At 39.2% G+C, this 16,252-nt stretch overlaps 1 protein-coding gene and 1 long non-coding RNA gene across 2 annotated transcripts in view; both read left to right on the top strand.

Annotated features, from left to right (window-relative positions):
* The first annotated feature begins 1,141 nt into the window (after positions 1-1,141).
* On the top strand, positions 1,142-13,864 carry elovl6 (ELOVL fatty acid elongase 6). Its single transcript, XM_058064689.1, has 4 exons — positions 1,142-1,500; positions 11,191-11,322; positions 11,985-12,136; positions 12,810-13,864. Exons 1-4 carry the CDS (start codon positions 1,418-1,420, stop codon positions 13,253-13,255), a joined length of 813 nt encoding a protein of 270 aa, XP_057920672.1. The 5' UTR covers positions 1,142-1,417; the 3' UTR covers positions 13,256-13,864.
* A 1,457-nt stretch (positions 13,865-15,321) lies between these two features.
* LOC131107832 (uncharacterized) overlaps positions 15,322-16,252 on the top strand; it is a 188,049-nt gene continuing 187,118 nt past the window's right edge. Inside the window, exon 1 of the long non-coding RNA XR_009120347.1 lies at positions 15,322-15,444. This is a non-coding gene — a long non-coding RNA (uncharacterized LOC131107832). The remainder of the gene's footprint in view (positions 15,445-16,252) is intronic.

Consider the following 16,252-nt stretch of genomic DNA (forward strand, 5'->3'; position numbering starts at 1 on the left):
TGAAAAATATCGTTCTCACCGTTCATGGATCCAATGCTAATGTTACTCTTGGTGTCAATACTATTGATATTTGGATCGGTAAATATAGATCGGTATATACTGCTTGTCTGTATCACTGCTCTGCAGCAGGGTGCGTCCAGATAAGGAGACTATGGAAACACTTCTTGACACTAATTAAGCATGTAACTTCACACCCCAGCAACAAGACTGGTGGCAATGTCAACAATGAAGACAAAGATGTGTACAGTGTGTGTGAGTTTTGTTCAGTGACATTCCCTGGCCAACACAACACAGAATTCCTCAGAACTTGGGCGGGCCTTGGGTGCGACACAACACCAAGACAAAGCTGTCACTGTTTATCATTTTAGGGTTGTGGATACTATATACTGTCTATACTTGTCTATACTGTATTGTGCAAAGGTTAATGACCTTTTCCAGAGCAGACAAAGTGAAAATAAATAGCAGGACAAGTGGTAGTAATGACAAACAAAGGGTCTAATCACCCGTCACTCAAAGAAAAGTATTACATATTAGAGTTTGTAAACTAATTTCGAATTTCATTAACATAACATTTTTCTGACCCACCGACATGTAGTTTAACTGCATGTAGTATAATGTACATGTACGCATTCATAAAGTGTGTATTTATTTTTTTGTAGCATGGCTGAAAAGAGAAATTTAATTGTGACAATGCTGATCAATTGTTTGATTGTTGCAGATATCGATACTTTTTAAATGACATTTTTCAAGACCATAAAATGATTGTGCAATTTTGTCTTCAATTTATTTTCATTAAAATTATTATTTTCACAAACTTATTTGTGAGCAAAATATAACAACAACAATACAAGACAAAATATATAAACAATATGCTTGTAACTGTGATAAGTGGCATCGGTAACAATACCGGATGTCGTTGTCAATTTTGTCTTTAATTTATTTTCATTAAAATTATTTCATTAAAATTATTATTTTCACAAACTTATTTGTGAGAAAAATATAACAACAACAATACAAGACAAAATATATAAACAATATGCTTGTAACTGTGATAATGGCAATGGTTACAATACCGGATGTTGATGTCATTATAAGGGAGATGAGCGGGCTAATCTGGAAGACTTTAGGACCCCGGTGCCTCCATCTTGGGAAGAAGGGCGTGGTCTGACCGGCGAGTGGAGGAGGAAACAGCAGTCAATCTGAGCAAGCGTCCATTCGCGCGGAATCTCAACGTCCTTAAGGAGGAGAGGGCGATGAGAGAGGCGGGCTACGACGAGCACATAGACTAAGCAGAGACCATCACCATCATTATCCACTACACTACCGCAACGAACATCACCACCTCCCTCCCTCTCTCTCGGCTCCACATTAGTGACGTTTGACTCGGCGTGAAGCTCGAGCCGGCCCCGCCGCCAGTATGTCGGTGTTAGCGCTCCAAGAGTACGAGTTCGAGAGGCAATTCAACGAGGAGGAGGCCATCCGATGGATGCAGGAGAACTGGTAAGACCATGCTGTGCCATGCCGTGCCATGCTACAACCGCGTCGGCTAATCCCACACTACAACGTCCCAAAACTGCTTTGAAGTACATTAGTGATGCTGCTGCTACAAAGGCTAACAATCATCCGCCTTAACCACCCCTAGCTTCATCGCATTAAAACCCAACACATCCATGCACCTAGTCTCCAGTCGGATGCCCTTGATTGTCTGTGATTTAACTCTCCCGCATCCTCCCCCTCCCGGCATCAGTCACCATGATGATGCTGTAAAGGTCACCATGCCCCGGCTGCAGCGATATCCCTGTAGGCTTTAACAATAGGAGCTTAGCCCAATATTGCACTGTAGTGTTATAGTGGTGGTTTTAGTGAGCCTCCTAAATGTACGATGGGGCCTGAATAGCTTATTTACGTTTTGTGCACCGCCATAAAAGGCAACAGGGACACACCAAACAAAGGCTGTTTCTCTCAAAATGTGATTTCATGTTTAAAAACAGGAATATGATACGCATACATATCAAACACATCATGAACGGTTGTGAGGCCGCATGGAGGAAAAAGCAGCGTGCAATAGATGTCCATCCCCCTGGTACTGGGAGCCCACCAATCAGCTGCATCTACTGATGTCTGCTGACAGAGCAGCAGCCAATCAGGTCGCACCACTTCAGCTCCGACTTCCTTTGAGCCAGCTGTGTGACATCTACTACACAGCTGGCTCAAGTGTGATTTTCTTCATAAAACAGGGGTCAGGAAGGAGAAGGGGTGTGGTGGAGTTATTTTTATCAGTATGAATGTGTGTACAAAGGTAAAAATAATTACCTTGAAAGTCTACCTGTATTGCCAAACCCCTACTAATATTTGGAAATGCTCATAATATCAACAATTGTTGTTAATACTTCACCTCACCTCACAAATAAGTTGTTTTGGTTTTGTAACATAAATAAGTACATAGATTCAGATTTTTAGTTTGGTTTACACACAGTACACATTAGAAATGAGGGACATTATTTGTACAGTTAGTGTTAAACCAAAATATATATATATATAAATAACACTACCAGCAAGCATATATTACCAATAGTATTTTAAAAGAGCAGATTGTACAGGAAACGTAAGTATGTATGTAGTAGTATGTAGTTTTTACAGCTGCAAATTGATCTGCATAAAAAGCTTTATAAATTTCCGTTTGGTCTGGTGAGAATATATAACTTTAAAGATAAATATCCACATACATGTCAATGTATACACAAGCAGTCTCAGAAGCAACTGGCAATTTGGAGTCATTGTGTCTTGTTGGCACTAGGCCTGGGAAGATAATAAATTCAATCACACAATCAATGAACTCCATCCTTTTACTGGCCTCACTATATTCCTAGTTGCATGTACTATGTATGTTTTCCAGGTAGGAAGAGGGTTCACGGCAACAGATTAAATGTACACTTTGTGTTGTTATTCTGTACAGGGCACAGTGCAGTTTACGCAACTGCTCTTGGTTCATTAAATAACACATACTAAGAGACAACAAAGGCTATCACATGACTGTGACCCTTTGTGACTGAAGCTATGCTTATGTTATTGATTATATGACAACTACGATATAATCCGATGCTGTTTTTTTTAGGACTTACTGCAAAAATACTAGTCTATAGAGCCTCAAAAACACTGAATGTTCTGCTGTTTTTGAGAACCTAATACCAAAAATGTCTACCAGAGATCCTCTATTCGACAGGACCCCTCTGCTGTTTACCGACTAAACAAATGCTACTCATAGATTCTCATTGTTGACAGGAGTACTGTACTCGGCTGTTTTTAAGAGCATACTGCAACAATGCTTGTAAAATGTCAGCTCGTAAAAACTCTACCATAGAGTCAGAAGTCCTAAAATCGAAAGCGGCCTGGAAGACTGTCTCAAACAGTTCCCTTATTTGAACCAATAATTAGCCAACTACTGTTAGACTCTGGTTTCTCGTGTCTATGCCAACCGTATATGTGGTGGTTGAAAGCGCAAACAACAATGGCGGACTGCTTGGTAACTGGACACAAGCTACTAACCGCTAATTAAAAATTCAGCATCTTTATGTTTTGCCTCGACAATAGAGCATGTCGAACGATGTTATCGCTTTACATGCGCTGATTTCCAAATCCTATAGACAAGTACTCACTTTGAGCATAATGTATGCATAAATAGACATCTACCATCTTCCCGTAATGTGAAATGGGGTTCATCCAAGTCGGCCATGGTTCACTGTGTACAATCACCTTGGCAAATAGAGTCAAGTGTAAACAGTCGCAGACAGTTGTGTAATGATATTGATGTGGGACTATATTCGTGATCCAATATTGACATTGTGCAAGTCCCGCGTCTCGTTTAAACGTCTATAGCCTGCTGACTCACGGTGAACTACTGCATCATCACTATCATTTCTTATTACTCGGCAGTGCCGTCAATGTAGGTCTTAAAACTGCTGAGGATCATGTCTCACCCCAAAGCATCCTAGCTCTTCAGCGTTTTTAGACCTGTAATGGAGGTTTTTCTTGAGTGCCTGCATCATGTTTTGGTAGTTTAGTTAGTCCACACCTGTAGAGTGGATCCCTGGACATTTGTGACTGGAAAAATTGGCAGATTTTTGTTCAATTGATTTTTCTATTAAATTATTTCTATGAATATAGGCCATTTTAATAGCTTTATAAATGTGTGATAATACCGATACAATGTAAAGCATACATACTATATAAGCCTATAGATAGGTTGTGCGTCACTATGTCAAATTTTGCTGATCATTGTGCTTGGTAATGGTAATGGTAATGGTTTAATTTCATTTGAACATGCATCAGATTGCAATTGAATGCATCCCATAATCAGTTCCCAGTTCCACATGTCCAAAAGGAGTAGGAAGAAGCAAAGCTTATTAAATCCTACCCCTCCATCTGGTACTTTTACAATCAGTAACTATTTCATTTGTTCACTTCCTGCTTTCCATAATACAGTTTTTATTTATTTATTTTTTTTAAATAATACCCCCGTACCGAAGTGCGAGGTACATTATTTAAAAAAAAATATATAAGTATTGTCGACATTCAACATTATTGTAATATTTGTTGTGGACAAATTTCTATGTAACACATTTTAGACCTGTAATGATAATACAGTGAAACTGTCTCACCATGATATTTTTGCCCAAGATTATATCATACCATCAGAATGTCTTACCGGCCTCTGCCTAATGAGCACCATTGCTCTGCTTCCATTCCTCAATGATGACATCGGTGCCGGAACTCTGCTGCTCATTCCTTCTGCTTCCGCAGCAAACCGCTTGACATCTAAGATGTGTTTGGGCTCCTCGTCATGTTGGAACTTTGCCATTCGGCCCAGTTTCAGCTTCACAATGTCACAGTACAGCAAACTGTATGCTGGAGTTCCATCTTTTCCCTTAATGAGGCTCCCCAGTGCCGGCAGCACTCATGCAACCCCAGCATCAAGCTAGTGGCTGTGAGTCATCTTCATTGGATAGTAAATCTTTATTACTATACTAGCTGTACATTGGCTACTCTACATTATCTCCATGTAGATTTTTTTGGTAGTATTTGTAAGATACTCTGGAATAAAAGTGCCTGTTCTCCAAATTCCAATGACCTAACCTTAGAATGCAGCTGCCATAAAATGGAGCTGATTCGTTCTGACCGAAATAAGTCAGCTGCCGCAGGCGAAGCTGCCAGCCTCCTCATAACCGGTGAGGTCAGCGAGGAAGATGTGGGCTGGCTCTTTTGGAACGACGGTGTGCCTGGAGTGCTACTGCTCTGCTTTCACATCTCATTAGTCCTACGGGGGAAACATGGGGCAGTAAACTCCTTGCCAGTTAATGGCAGTTATAAAAAAAAAAAAGGAAACCACGCTGGCACAAAAACCGAATACTTACAGTGAGTCTTTATGCGGGCAATTTAGAATTACAACACCCCGCAATATTGTGCAATGTAAACAGTGGAGGTGTGACGATCTGATAAAGGCACTTCTACTGAGCTGTAAAAGAAGTTCTTTGAAATGTTGAAGATTGATGGGTGATATCATCCAAGGGTGTGTCCTGCCGCTATCGCTGGTGGCCCTACTGTACATACAGTCAAGCTAATGGATGGAAGCAAATCTGTCCATAGTGGGCTCTTGACTTGTTTTCAAGGACAGGAGCCGCTCCACAACCTTGGAGGGGAGGTGGCGTGGGGGGGTACACTGTAACTGATGCCGTGTTTCTCACAGGGCAGTTGTGAGGATGCAACATAGTTGCCTAGTTTGCATAATTGGCCGTAAGTCATGCATGTAATTTTTATGGCATTGTTTTGAAGTCAGGTGCTATTTACTAAATGAATATAGCTTTCATTTCGACTACAAAGATGATGATTTGGAAAAGCCATTCATGCTTCAAATGGTAATGGTAATGGTTTTATTTCATTTGAACATGCATCAGATTACAATTGAATGCATCCCATAATCAGTTCACAGTTCCACATGTCCAAAAGGAGTAGGAAGAAGCAAATCCTACTCCTCCATCTGGTACTTTTACAATCAGTAACTGTTACATTTGTTCACTTCCTGCTTTCATAATATGGTTTAAGGTTATTTTTTTATTATTTTTTGTCCCGTACCGATGTACAAGGTGATATGAGCATCCAATGACATAATGTGTACCATAGTAAGTGTCAATATAGTGATATGTATAGCACATCATGACTGGTTCAAGACTCTTCCTCCTTGTATTTAGCAAACATCAACTGCTTGTATTGTTTCTTGAATTGGCTCATCGCTGTGCATTGTTTGAGGGTCTCGGTTTAAGATTTTAAAAAGTCAATGTATCTTAAATCTGTATAAAACACACATTGGTCATGACTTGTGGACCTAGCATTGCTGATTGCACTGGCAGTGAATGTGACACTTGAGTATTCATAAGTGTACTTAAGTACTTAAGAGTATAAGTAGGAGTAAGAGTGTAAGTATAAGTAAACATGGAGAATTCTTAATAGGTAGCGTTAACTCAATCTGTGGCAGGGAAAATTCATCAGTGGCGGGCTGCAAGTACATGAGTTGGAAAATAATTGAAACACTAACTTGACATTGTGCTCAAAAGTAGATATGCAAGTGTATGCAGAATTACATTTTTGTGGCAAAATCGGACAATTTTGTATGCAAGTTAGGTGGTTAGATGTTTAATAGTGGTGTGACCACTTAAAGTTTTATGATTTCATTCTTGTTAGCCTTATGGGATGAACTCAAACAGAGCGAGCGATAAAAACATGCTTGAAGGTGAAATTCTGGTGTAGGCATCGTGCTGGTGTGTTCATTTTACAGTTCTTTAATTGCACGATGTAATTAGTACTAGGGGTGCTTTGCTAATTGGATTACGTGTTCCTGCTTCCTCGCTTCATATTCGCCACCTTTTTTGATCTTTGTGAGGCCTCCCGCTACACTGTGGTGACTTAGAACCCACGCTTCAAAGGAAATAGCCTTGTCTTGCTATGTTGTGCTACTACTACATGCTGGCGTTTACATTGTTTACATACATTAACACCTTGTAAACACACGCTGCCAGGGAGACACTGCAGACTCATCCTCAGACTGCAAGCTCAGGATTACGTAACTGCTGAAATCTCCTGGACCGGCTAATAGGGATCCAAGTTTCACAGCAGGTTAGCCAGCAGCTCCACACATTGCTGCCAACGGGGGGGAGGGGAAGGAGTTACACCCGAGGGATTCCTGTACTTGGCACGATACGCCAACTTCCATTTACGGGCTACATATCGGCATGAGCACCACTATCTACTTGTGTAGATTAGATGCAGTGTACAGTATGTTAGCCACACATTGATGCTCATTACATTACACGACTGTACCAAATGCATCAAGCCTATTTATACAAGCTTTATAACTTCACAGAGATGTGTCAGAAATGGCAGACATTTGATTGCAGACGCAAGACCACTGTAGTCTTTGGCCAGTGTTTTGTTTTTTTTTTTATTCATAATTTGCATTTTCAGATTTTGTGGTTGTAATTGGTCGAAAAACTTGGAATCTCAATCAAAATATGGTCCAAAAGTCAGATCCGGATTTCCATGATGTGAACAAAAATTTGTCAAGACAAAGTGATTTGGTATCAGATAAATTATTCACCTCTTACTTTGCATTTTCTGTGTTTTTTATGGCTTTTTTGCAGTGCAAGACATTAGCATTAGCTGAAGTTGTGCTCTTCAAAGCTAGCTACACTTTTATTGAATTGCCATCAACAATATTTACTTTTATAACTTTATCCCCCCACTTGCATAACTAAGGATGGTGAAATGTGACTGTATTTTTATAGTTTGGGTGGTCTGCTTATGTCATGTGACTTATGTTGAAATATATTCAGTAATCCCTCATTTATCATGCTTCATTGGTTCTATACCAGACCGTAATAAGTGGATTTGGTGAAGTGAATATTTTCAACCCTTATCCAGCAGATACATGCAATAACCCACACAGAAAACTTTCTAGATCTTCCAGAATCTTCACCTATTCCAGCTGTATTTTCTTGGATTTGTGCTTCCCGCCAAAACGGTCTGTTTTAATTTATTCCACCCACGGCCACTGTGATTGGTCACTCCCAAACTACTTCCTTACTACTGCTAACGACACTTCTAATTAAGTGGGTGTAGGAGTTGATAATAAATGAATATAGTCTTTGGAGAGCTAATTGAAAAGTGTTTAGGAGCTGCTGGCAGTTCATGATCTACCGGATGGAGACTTACCATGTATGAACTCAAAGAGTAGGCACCGCTGTTGCTCCTCCAATCTCGCCTGCCCGAGACGGAGCACTCATTGTCGGATACACTTTGTCAGAGGCGCCGCTGGTGCCATGGAGCTCAGAAGCTGGAAGTGAGGGTGCCTTGTTTACTAACCGCAGACAATCTTGACACAACACTGGTAGTGGAAATGTGGTCATTACACGTTTTTTTTTTTGGGGGGGGGGCTACAGCGTTCCAGATGCACTGTGGTTCTCTCCACCTCTGTGGACATTCATGCACCTTCAGCAACAGTTTGATGGATATATCACGTTCATGTTCCTGTGTGAAATGCCGTTGACGGGTGAAAATATTCTTCTCTTACTTCTGGTGTTTGGGAGAGGGTGGGGGAAGCAGAGCTTGGGGAAGCCACACCCATAGTGACATCACAAAAGAACAGTTATGCAATGTCCTCTGAAACTGAGCGTTTTGAGCCATCCCAAACTACTTTAAGGGCTCACTTGTAAATATGCAAAACAGTTTGCGTTTGTTCGCTTGTTGATGTAAACATTGCTCCCTCTACTCACTATTTTTAACTTTTTACAGTGGAAAAAAAACTCCCCTCTCGGTAGCTACAATCACTCTGTTCTGAAATCCAATAAGATACTTCATCCATGTACATTAACTGCCTGGTAACAATGTTGTGCTTCACTCAACGCCGACATCGGAGCGAGGATGATGTCATTCTGCTGTCCGGCCTTAATGTTGTGGTGCAAATGTTTTCACTTTGACTGCAATGCTTTGTCCTTGATGTGTCGGGAACGTCCGGAACCAGCTTGTAGAAAAACCCGTTTGGCGCCATGTGTCGAAACCAAATGGCATCCATTACGTAAGGTGATGGACAGTTATGCTGCACATATGCAGTTCTCCAAATTCTGCCATTATTACAAACTGTTCTTCATACTGTTCTCCGCACAATAATGAACATAACATTTTGCAAAAATGTGTACTTTTTGGTTTAGTTAATGCAATGTTTGCTAATTAAATTTTGCCCATTAATTTAAAAAAATGGATGTAACTTGTAACTTTTATAATGAGATGTCAGCATCTGCACACACTGTTTCGAAATCTTCAACAAACAGTAATACCCATCTTGTTATTCAGGCTGCTTATGTAAGATTTTTAAGACACACAATTGGACATGGGTGAAACGGCGCTGTGTTCCGTGTGTCTGGAGAATGTCTGCTTATGACTAAGATGAGCTGGAGGCAAAAATAAACGTGTTTGTAGTCTTTTTTTTTTTGTCACTCTGAACCTGGATATTGTCATAATGCCCTATGAAGTTACATCCTGTGTCCCTTTTTGTTAACTTTCAGTTGTTTGCACCATGAGTGAGATGGGTGTTTGGGTTAGCCAGGGTATATCTGAGTGGGGGGGTGTTAGGATCTATACTGCCACCTACTGTACAGAGCTGTAACAATTAGCTAATTAAAGGTATTCCCTTATAATGTGTTTAGCCAGCGCCAACATTTTACTGCCAATTTTACTGCATATGTGGCCGTCCAAATGTATTTGTGGCGAGCGACCTCGCCCACCACCACCACCTGCAAATTTACTGGCATAAGCTGGGCTTTTTGTTGTTGTTGGCTTCCGTTTAAAAATAGCCCAAATCTTTGTTTTCTCCTCATGCTTCCATTCATTTATGTTGGCCTTAAGCTGCATCCAGCCAGTCAAGTCGCCACCTGCTTGTCGTCAACATAGAAAGAAGCCTGCTGGGACTTTTGAGCCAAAATGGAAGCAAAGATAACAATCCAGTGACAGTTGGAGCGACACGCTTTAAAGAAAAATCACAATAAGTCCTCCACTGCAGTTTTGTTTGGTAAACAATGCACAGATGAAATGACACTGTCTTGTTTTTAAACTGTAAACATGTGGTTGCCGATTTGTTTGTGTGCAGATAATTACGCTGAAAGATGGGTTTACCGCAGATGCTTGAGATTCTTCAAGATGACACATTAGTCTAAAGTCGTTCTCACAACCGGCTGATAAACAAAGAAATGCGTGTCTTCTCTGTGTGCCTTTAGATCAGGGGTGGGCAAACTACGGCCTGGGGGCCACATCCGGCCCGCCAAGTGTTTGAATACGGCCCACCCGTTCTTTCCAAAGTATTTCATTTAAAGTCAACATACAAGCTGGCATCATGGCTTGAGCCGACATTTTCATGGTTTGGCTGTTTTATCAATTTCGTTATTTGATGCGGCCTGTTGTTTACAAAGTGCTCCTGAAAAAAGGGACACAAGCACATAATAATAATAATAATAATAATAATATTAAATAATAATTTTATTCTTATTATTATAAATTTATAACGCACTTTACATCAAATAAATGATCTGAAAGTGCACATATAGCAGATTGCATAACACTTTTACAGATACAATCATTTCGTTATTTGATGCGGTCTGTTGTTTACAAAGTGCTCCTGAAAAAAGCGACACAGGCACATAATAATAACAAATAATAATAATATAACATACAGAGGGACACGAGCATATAATAATAATAATAATACAAATAATAATAATAACAAATAATAATAATAATATTAATAAATGTATTATTATGTATTATTATAAATTTATGACATACTTTACATCAAACAAATGATCTCAAAGTGCACATATAGCAGATTGCATGACACTTTTACAGATACAATAATTCCAGCTATATATCGAGTCTGGCCCCCCCGTCAATTTTGTTAAATGAATGCGGCCCGCCAGTCAAAAAGTTTGCCCACCCCTGCTTTAGATTCTTTTTGTGCATTAATGCCATAACTTTCAGTGTTAATTTTTGCATAAACATTTCATGTCTCACAGTTGGAAAAAGGCTGAATTCCATGTTATGTGTATGCATATACTTCTTTATAATGGTTCTTTGATGTTGTCATTTGAACAGGAAGAAGTCCTTTCTCTTCTCCGCTCTTTACGCCGCCTGCATCCTGGGCGGTCGCCATGTGATGAAGCAAAGGGAGAAGTTTGAACTGAGGAAGCCTCTGGTGCTCTGGTCTCTCACACTCGCCGTGTTCAGGTGAGAACGGAATGAGTGGAATTTTGGGAACCTCAGCGATTTATTGTTGAGTTTATTGTTGAGCCGGCTTTGCTTAGCCTATTTTTGCAGCATTTTTGCTTCTGAATAGTCACTATGCCGTCCCTTATGACACCATCTTGTTCCTATAATTGCTCTTTGTTGTGTGTGACATGCAATGTTCTGCCGAAATGCTGGGGTGTTATTGTGTTATTGACGTATTTAAATTAATATTCTGTAAAAACAAAACGGCATTCTTTTTGGACCAAATTTGCATGTTTTCATTTTTGAAGCACCAGTTTGGGGACCTGATTTGGAAAGTATGAAATATGTAGGAGAGGGAGGGAGGAGCTAGCCCACGCAATGTACATTGGTGCTTCGACGCAGGAACATAACGCAGGCTTTCTACTCCACAATCTCCACTTTGCTGTAGAGCTCCAGTCTCACATAATTTCCACATAAATATAACAGAATTATAAAATATAAATTTTCCTTGTAAAAATATAGGAACCAGTTTTGCACTTTTGCTGGTGTGGAAATGGATCATAAAAGACCGTCACAACTTTTATTAGTGGTCCAATAAAAGCAAAGCACACATGGTTGGGTGTTACGGTTAAATGTTAAATGTACAGTCTACTTAATGTCCTTTTTTTTTTGTTTTTCAGTATATTTGGCGCCATCCGCACTGGAAGTTACATGACATATATTCTGATGACAAAAGGGCTTAAACAATCTGTGTGCGACCAGAGCTTTTACAACGGACCCGTCAGCAAATTCTGGGCCTACGCGTTTGTACTAAGTAAAGCACCAGAACTGGGTAAGTAGTATTTTTTTTCTTCCCTTTTAAAATAAATAAATGACATCATAGAACAAGTACCAGTGATGGCACAAAGGAGAAATGTGATGATAACCACAGAACAGGAAATGTAACTTGTATTAACATGATACATGAAACATGTGTTTCTTGTAACATGAAAATGACCAGAGAAACTTGGAACGCAAGCATAGGATTAAAGAAATATTTCAGTGGTGTTTGGCTTTGTTTTTAGCTTTTTTCCCCATGATGCCATCACAGAAGGGTACCAGTGATGGCAAAGAGGAAAAGTGGGATTTTAACCACAGAGCAGGAAATGGCAAATGTACTTGGTATTCAACTTAATTTTACACTTGTAGGATTGTTATGAATATCATTATTTCCCATACAGTCATTGCGGCCCGCCACCAATAAAATTGGACCGGCATAAATACATTTTTGCAAACTTTTTTTTTTTAATTTTATTTGGCACTACCGGTTTGCCGTCATTCATAAACACATAATAACGGGACTGTCTGTGTAGGTTGATGTTTCAAGTCCATCTGCTTCTTAACATAAAGTAACTGCTCTTCTCAACGAGCAGCGGGTTCTGCTATGTAGGCACAAACCCTGATATTGTCAAAACTGACTTTTGTCATGTGATTCGTGATGGTCTCAATGTTGTTATATGGCGCAGGTGACACGCTGTTCATCGTGCTGAGGAAGCAGAAGCTGATCTTCCTGCATTGGTACCACCACATCACTGTGCTGCTGTACTCCTGGTACTCCTACAAGGACATGGTGGCCGGTGGCGGCTGGTTCATGACCATGAACTACTTGGTGCACGCCGTCATGTACTCTTACTACGCGCTGCGGGCGGCCGGCTTCAAGCTGTCGCGCAACTTCGCCATGTTCATCACGCTGACGCAGATCACCCAGATGCTGATGGGCTGCATGGTCAATTACCTGGTCTACTCATGGATGCAGCAGGGCCAGGAGTGCCCGTCGCACATGCACAACATCGTGTGGTCCTCGCTCATGTACCTCAGCTACTTTGTGCTCTTTGTCCAGTTCTTCTTCGAGGCCTACATCGGCAAGTCCAAAGCACCTGCCACCGGCGCCAAGGCCAAGAAGATCGAGTAAAGTACAAAAAAGGGAGGAAATGTGTATGAATAAGTTGAAGTTGGAGGGCGGAGTTTTTGAGAGGACGAGATGGCGGGGATGAAAGGTGTTTGCACTTGACCGTAATGTGAAAAGCTAAAAAAAAAACACACACACACAAACAACGGAAGGAAGCGGCGCCATCGTGATGAAGCCATCGCAAGTTAAAAATGTCCCTCATAAATAGTCTTAATCACATGATCAAAAATGCCACATCTGCCACAAAAGCGTGTGTTTACTTGACTGTAAAAAAACAAAACAAAACATATGAAGGATGGAGTGTCAACTTGAGCCATCTATGTTTGTTTCTGTCTCTGTCCGGTGTTGTTTTGTGTTCTCATCTGTCAATAAAAAGTACTTCATTTTAAGGAGTGTCAGTGATGAAGTGCACTGTCTTAAACGTTGCAAAATGTGACATCTCAGGTTTTAGCGTCTTTGTTCTTTAACTGAATATGCATATGTCAACACTGTCATAACCAACGTTGGTCCAATCTCGAACAATGACACCACCTTTTTGGGCATTTGATGCTAGTGCTAAGCATCCTGCTTTGTCGCTGCCATTGATGCATCTAATAAAAAGTCTAATCCTTATCAGCGTGTTGGGAAGATTAGATGGACTGCAAACATGTTTAGCAAAAGAGGAAAAAATCTAAACATGTAAGTTCCATTCTGCTGTAATGACTTTAAAAGACTAGTATGTATCCTTAATGTTGTCTGTTGTTGCTTATGTGCTTTTGCACTGTATTGATGTAAAAAACAAAACACGAACAACATGTGACATTGTTTTTGTTGTAGTCTTTATTTCCTGTTTGACAAGGACTCTCTCTGGATTTGTACAAGTGCAAGGCAATTTCAATGAATTATACTAACACTAGAATACGAATAAGGCGGCACTGCAAACTTTGGTATGAGGCCCAGTCTTGCCAATACTAACATACTTTTCATGCTAAGATAAATAAGATACTATAGATACAAAAGGGCTCTAATAATACAGTGGTGTGCAGACACGGTCAGCAAGCACTATTGGCAATTGGGCTTTTTTGTTTTTAGCCAATGAGATTTCTTATTCACCTCTCAGGGCCATCTCAGCTTGCAAGCCCCATCCCTGACTGGTTGATCAGTGCAAACCTGTTCAACAAGCTCACTTGAGATGTTTAGATACCTCATATGTATTTAGTGACATGGCCGCTATATTTGGCGATTAAGGGTGCACATAAAAGCAAAAACCAGGGCATGTTTCTTGCCTCGTGCATTTATTTGCCAATTAAATACAAGCAATCAATAAAGGCTCCACTCTTCAACCATGCAATGCAGGTCTGAAAGCTATGTATATTAAAAACAAAACAAAAGTCTGCAATTAAAAAAAAATTATAGACGATATATTTTTTAAAAATATATGTACAAAAAAAATATATACAAATATATATATATATATATATATATTTATAATAAAAAAATACAAATAGTAAACAAAAGTGCAATTAAAAAATATATATACGATATATACGTATATAGAAAATATATACGTATTTATATATATTCAAAAATATATATGTAATTTTTAAAATATATATATTTTAATATATATTAAAATATATTCTATTTTTTATTAAAAAAATATAATTTAAAAAAAAATTATATATTTTAATACATTTTGGCCCCAAAGCCCTCCTCCGACTTATTCCAACAATTAACCAATTCCCACCTTATATAATTATTACATTATAACATTTTTAAATATAAAATCATCAACACAGCAACAAAAACACACACACACTTTGTTCTGAAAACAAACATAAAGGACGCTAGTATCACCCTAGCATCGATAGACGCTATGATATGATATCAACATCATTTAGGCTTGGATCGATCATCCCACCTACATTGGAAAATAATTGCGTTCGTAACTATTTTCTGTATTTTTTATCTCATTAAATTATTAAAGTTCAATTTTGTTTTAAGTGTATTGTGTTTCTTTGTCGTTTTAAACTTCATTTAATATAACTAATATATTTATTGATCGAGCGAGGCATGCTGGGATGTTAGCATGCTAGCGCCGTGTTGAATACACTTGGTTCCTAGGCCGTGTTACAAAGAGCCACAGGAAATAAAACAAAGAAATGGAAACGATCGGTTGGAGATAAGGATAAACAAAAGAAACTATTTGGAAGGTAAGTTAATTTGTTTCAACTAAAAGTTTTAAGCGGCGAACTATTCAAACTAACAGGTACCGGAAGTGTGTGTCCATTAGTGCTCACCTGCAACATGTTCCCATCACAAATAGCATGCACGAGACCCTCGTGAGAATAAGCAGTCCAGAAAATGGGTGGATGGAAGTATTAACGTTCAAGTTAGATGATAAAAACAATACATAACGTTCAGAAAACTTTTAAAAACGTAAGATGGATGGGCTAATTAGCTTCAGTCTGATCCAACACTTGTCTGTCTTTAAAACATATTTGTTTAACTGTCCCAAGCCCCAACATTTCAAGTTCTTCTTAATGTACCAAAATATAATTTATCAAATAACATGGCATTGGGTAAATATTGATTATCTTGATAATACATTGCCTATTTATTGTAGCTTTGTTGTAAAAACAATATAATTAACTCCAATACAAACGCTGGTTGAAAATGTTTGGTGTTGTTTCACCAGAAATAAACTTTTAAATCCAATGTCGCCACCTATTGACAATAGACGCTACTACAACCAGCACATGTAATGTAATTCACCAACTCAGAGCTGGATTAGGGCCACAACAGTAGCCCCCGTTATCATTATGATGATGATGATGATGACTACTATTATGGTTATCACAGTATTATGGCACCGTTATGGCTGCCATTATAAAATACTTAAGCCAGTCAAATGATTACAAATTTTAATCAGATGACTCATGGTTTTGAAATTGATTAACTATGATTAATCACCTTTAACAACTTTTGTAAAATATGCCAATTTTTACTGTATGAACAGAA

Source organism: Doryrhamphus excisus, chromosome 2 (assembly GCF_030265055.1).
Source record: "Doryrhamphus excisus isolate RoL2022-K1 chromosome 2, RoL_Dexc_1.0, whole genome shotgun sequence".
Lineage (NCBI taxonomy): Eukaryota > Metazoa > Chordata > Actinopteri > Syngnathiformes > Syngnathidae > Doryrhamphus > Doryrhamphus excisus.

Coding starts and splice junctions, on each gene's coding strand:
- elovl6 (XM_058064689.1), top strand. CDS start 1,418: ATGTCGGTGTTAGCGCTCCAAGAGTACGAGTTCGAGAGGCAATTCAAC. Junction 1,501..11,190: donor CGATGGATGCAGGAGAACTG/GTAAGACCATGC, acceptor TCATTTGAACAG/GAAGAAGTCCTTTCTCTTCT. Junction 11,323..11,984: donor CTCACACTCGCCGTGTTCAG/GTGAGAACGGAA, acceptor TTTGTTTTTCAG/TATATTTGGCGCCATCCGCA.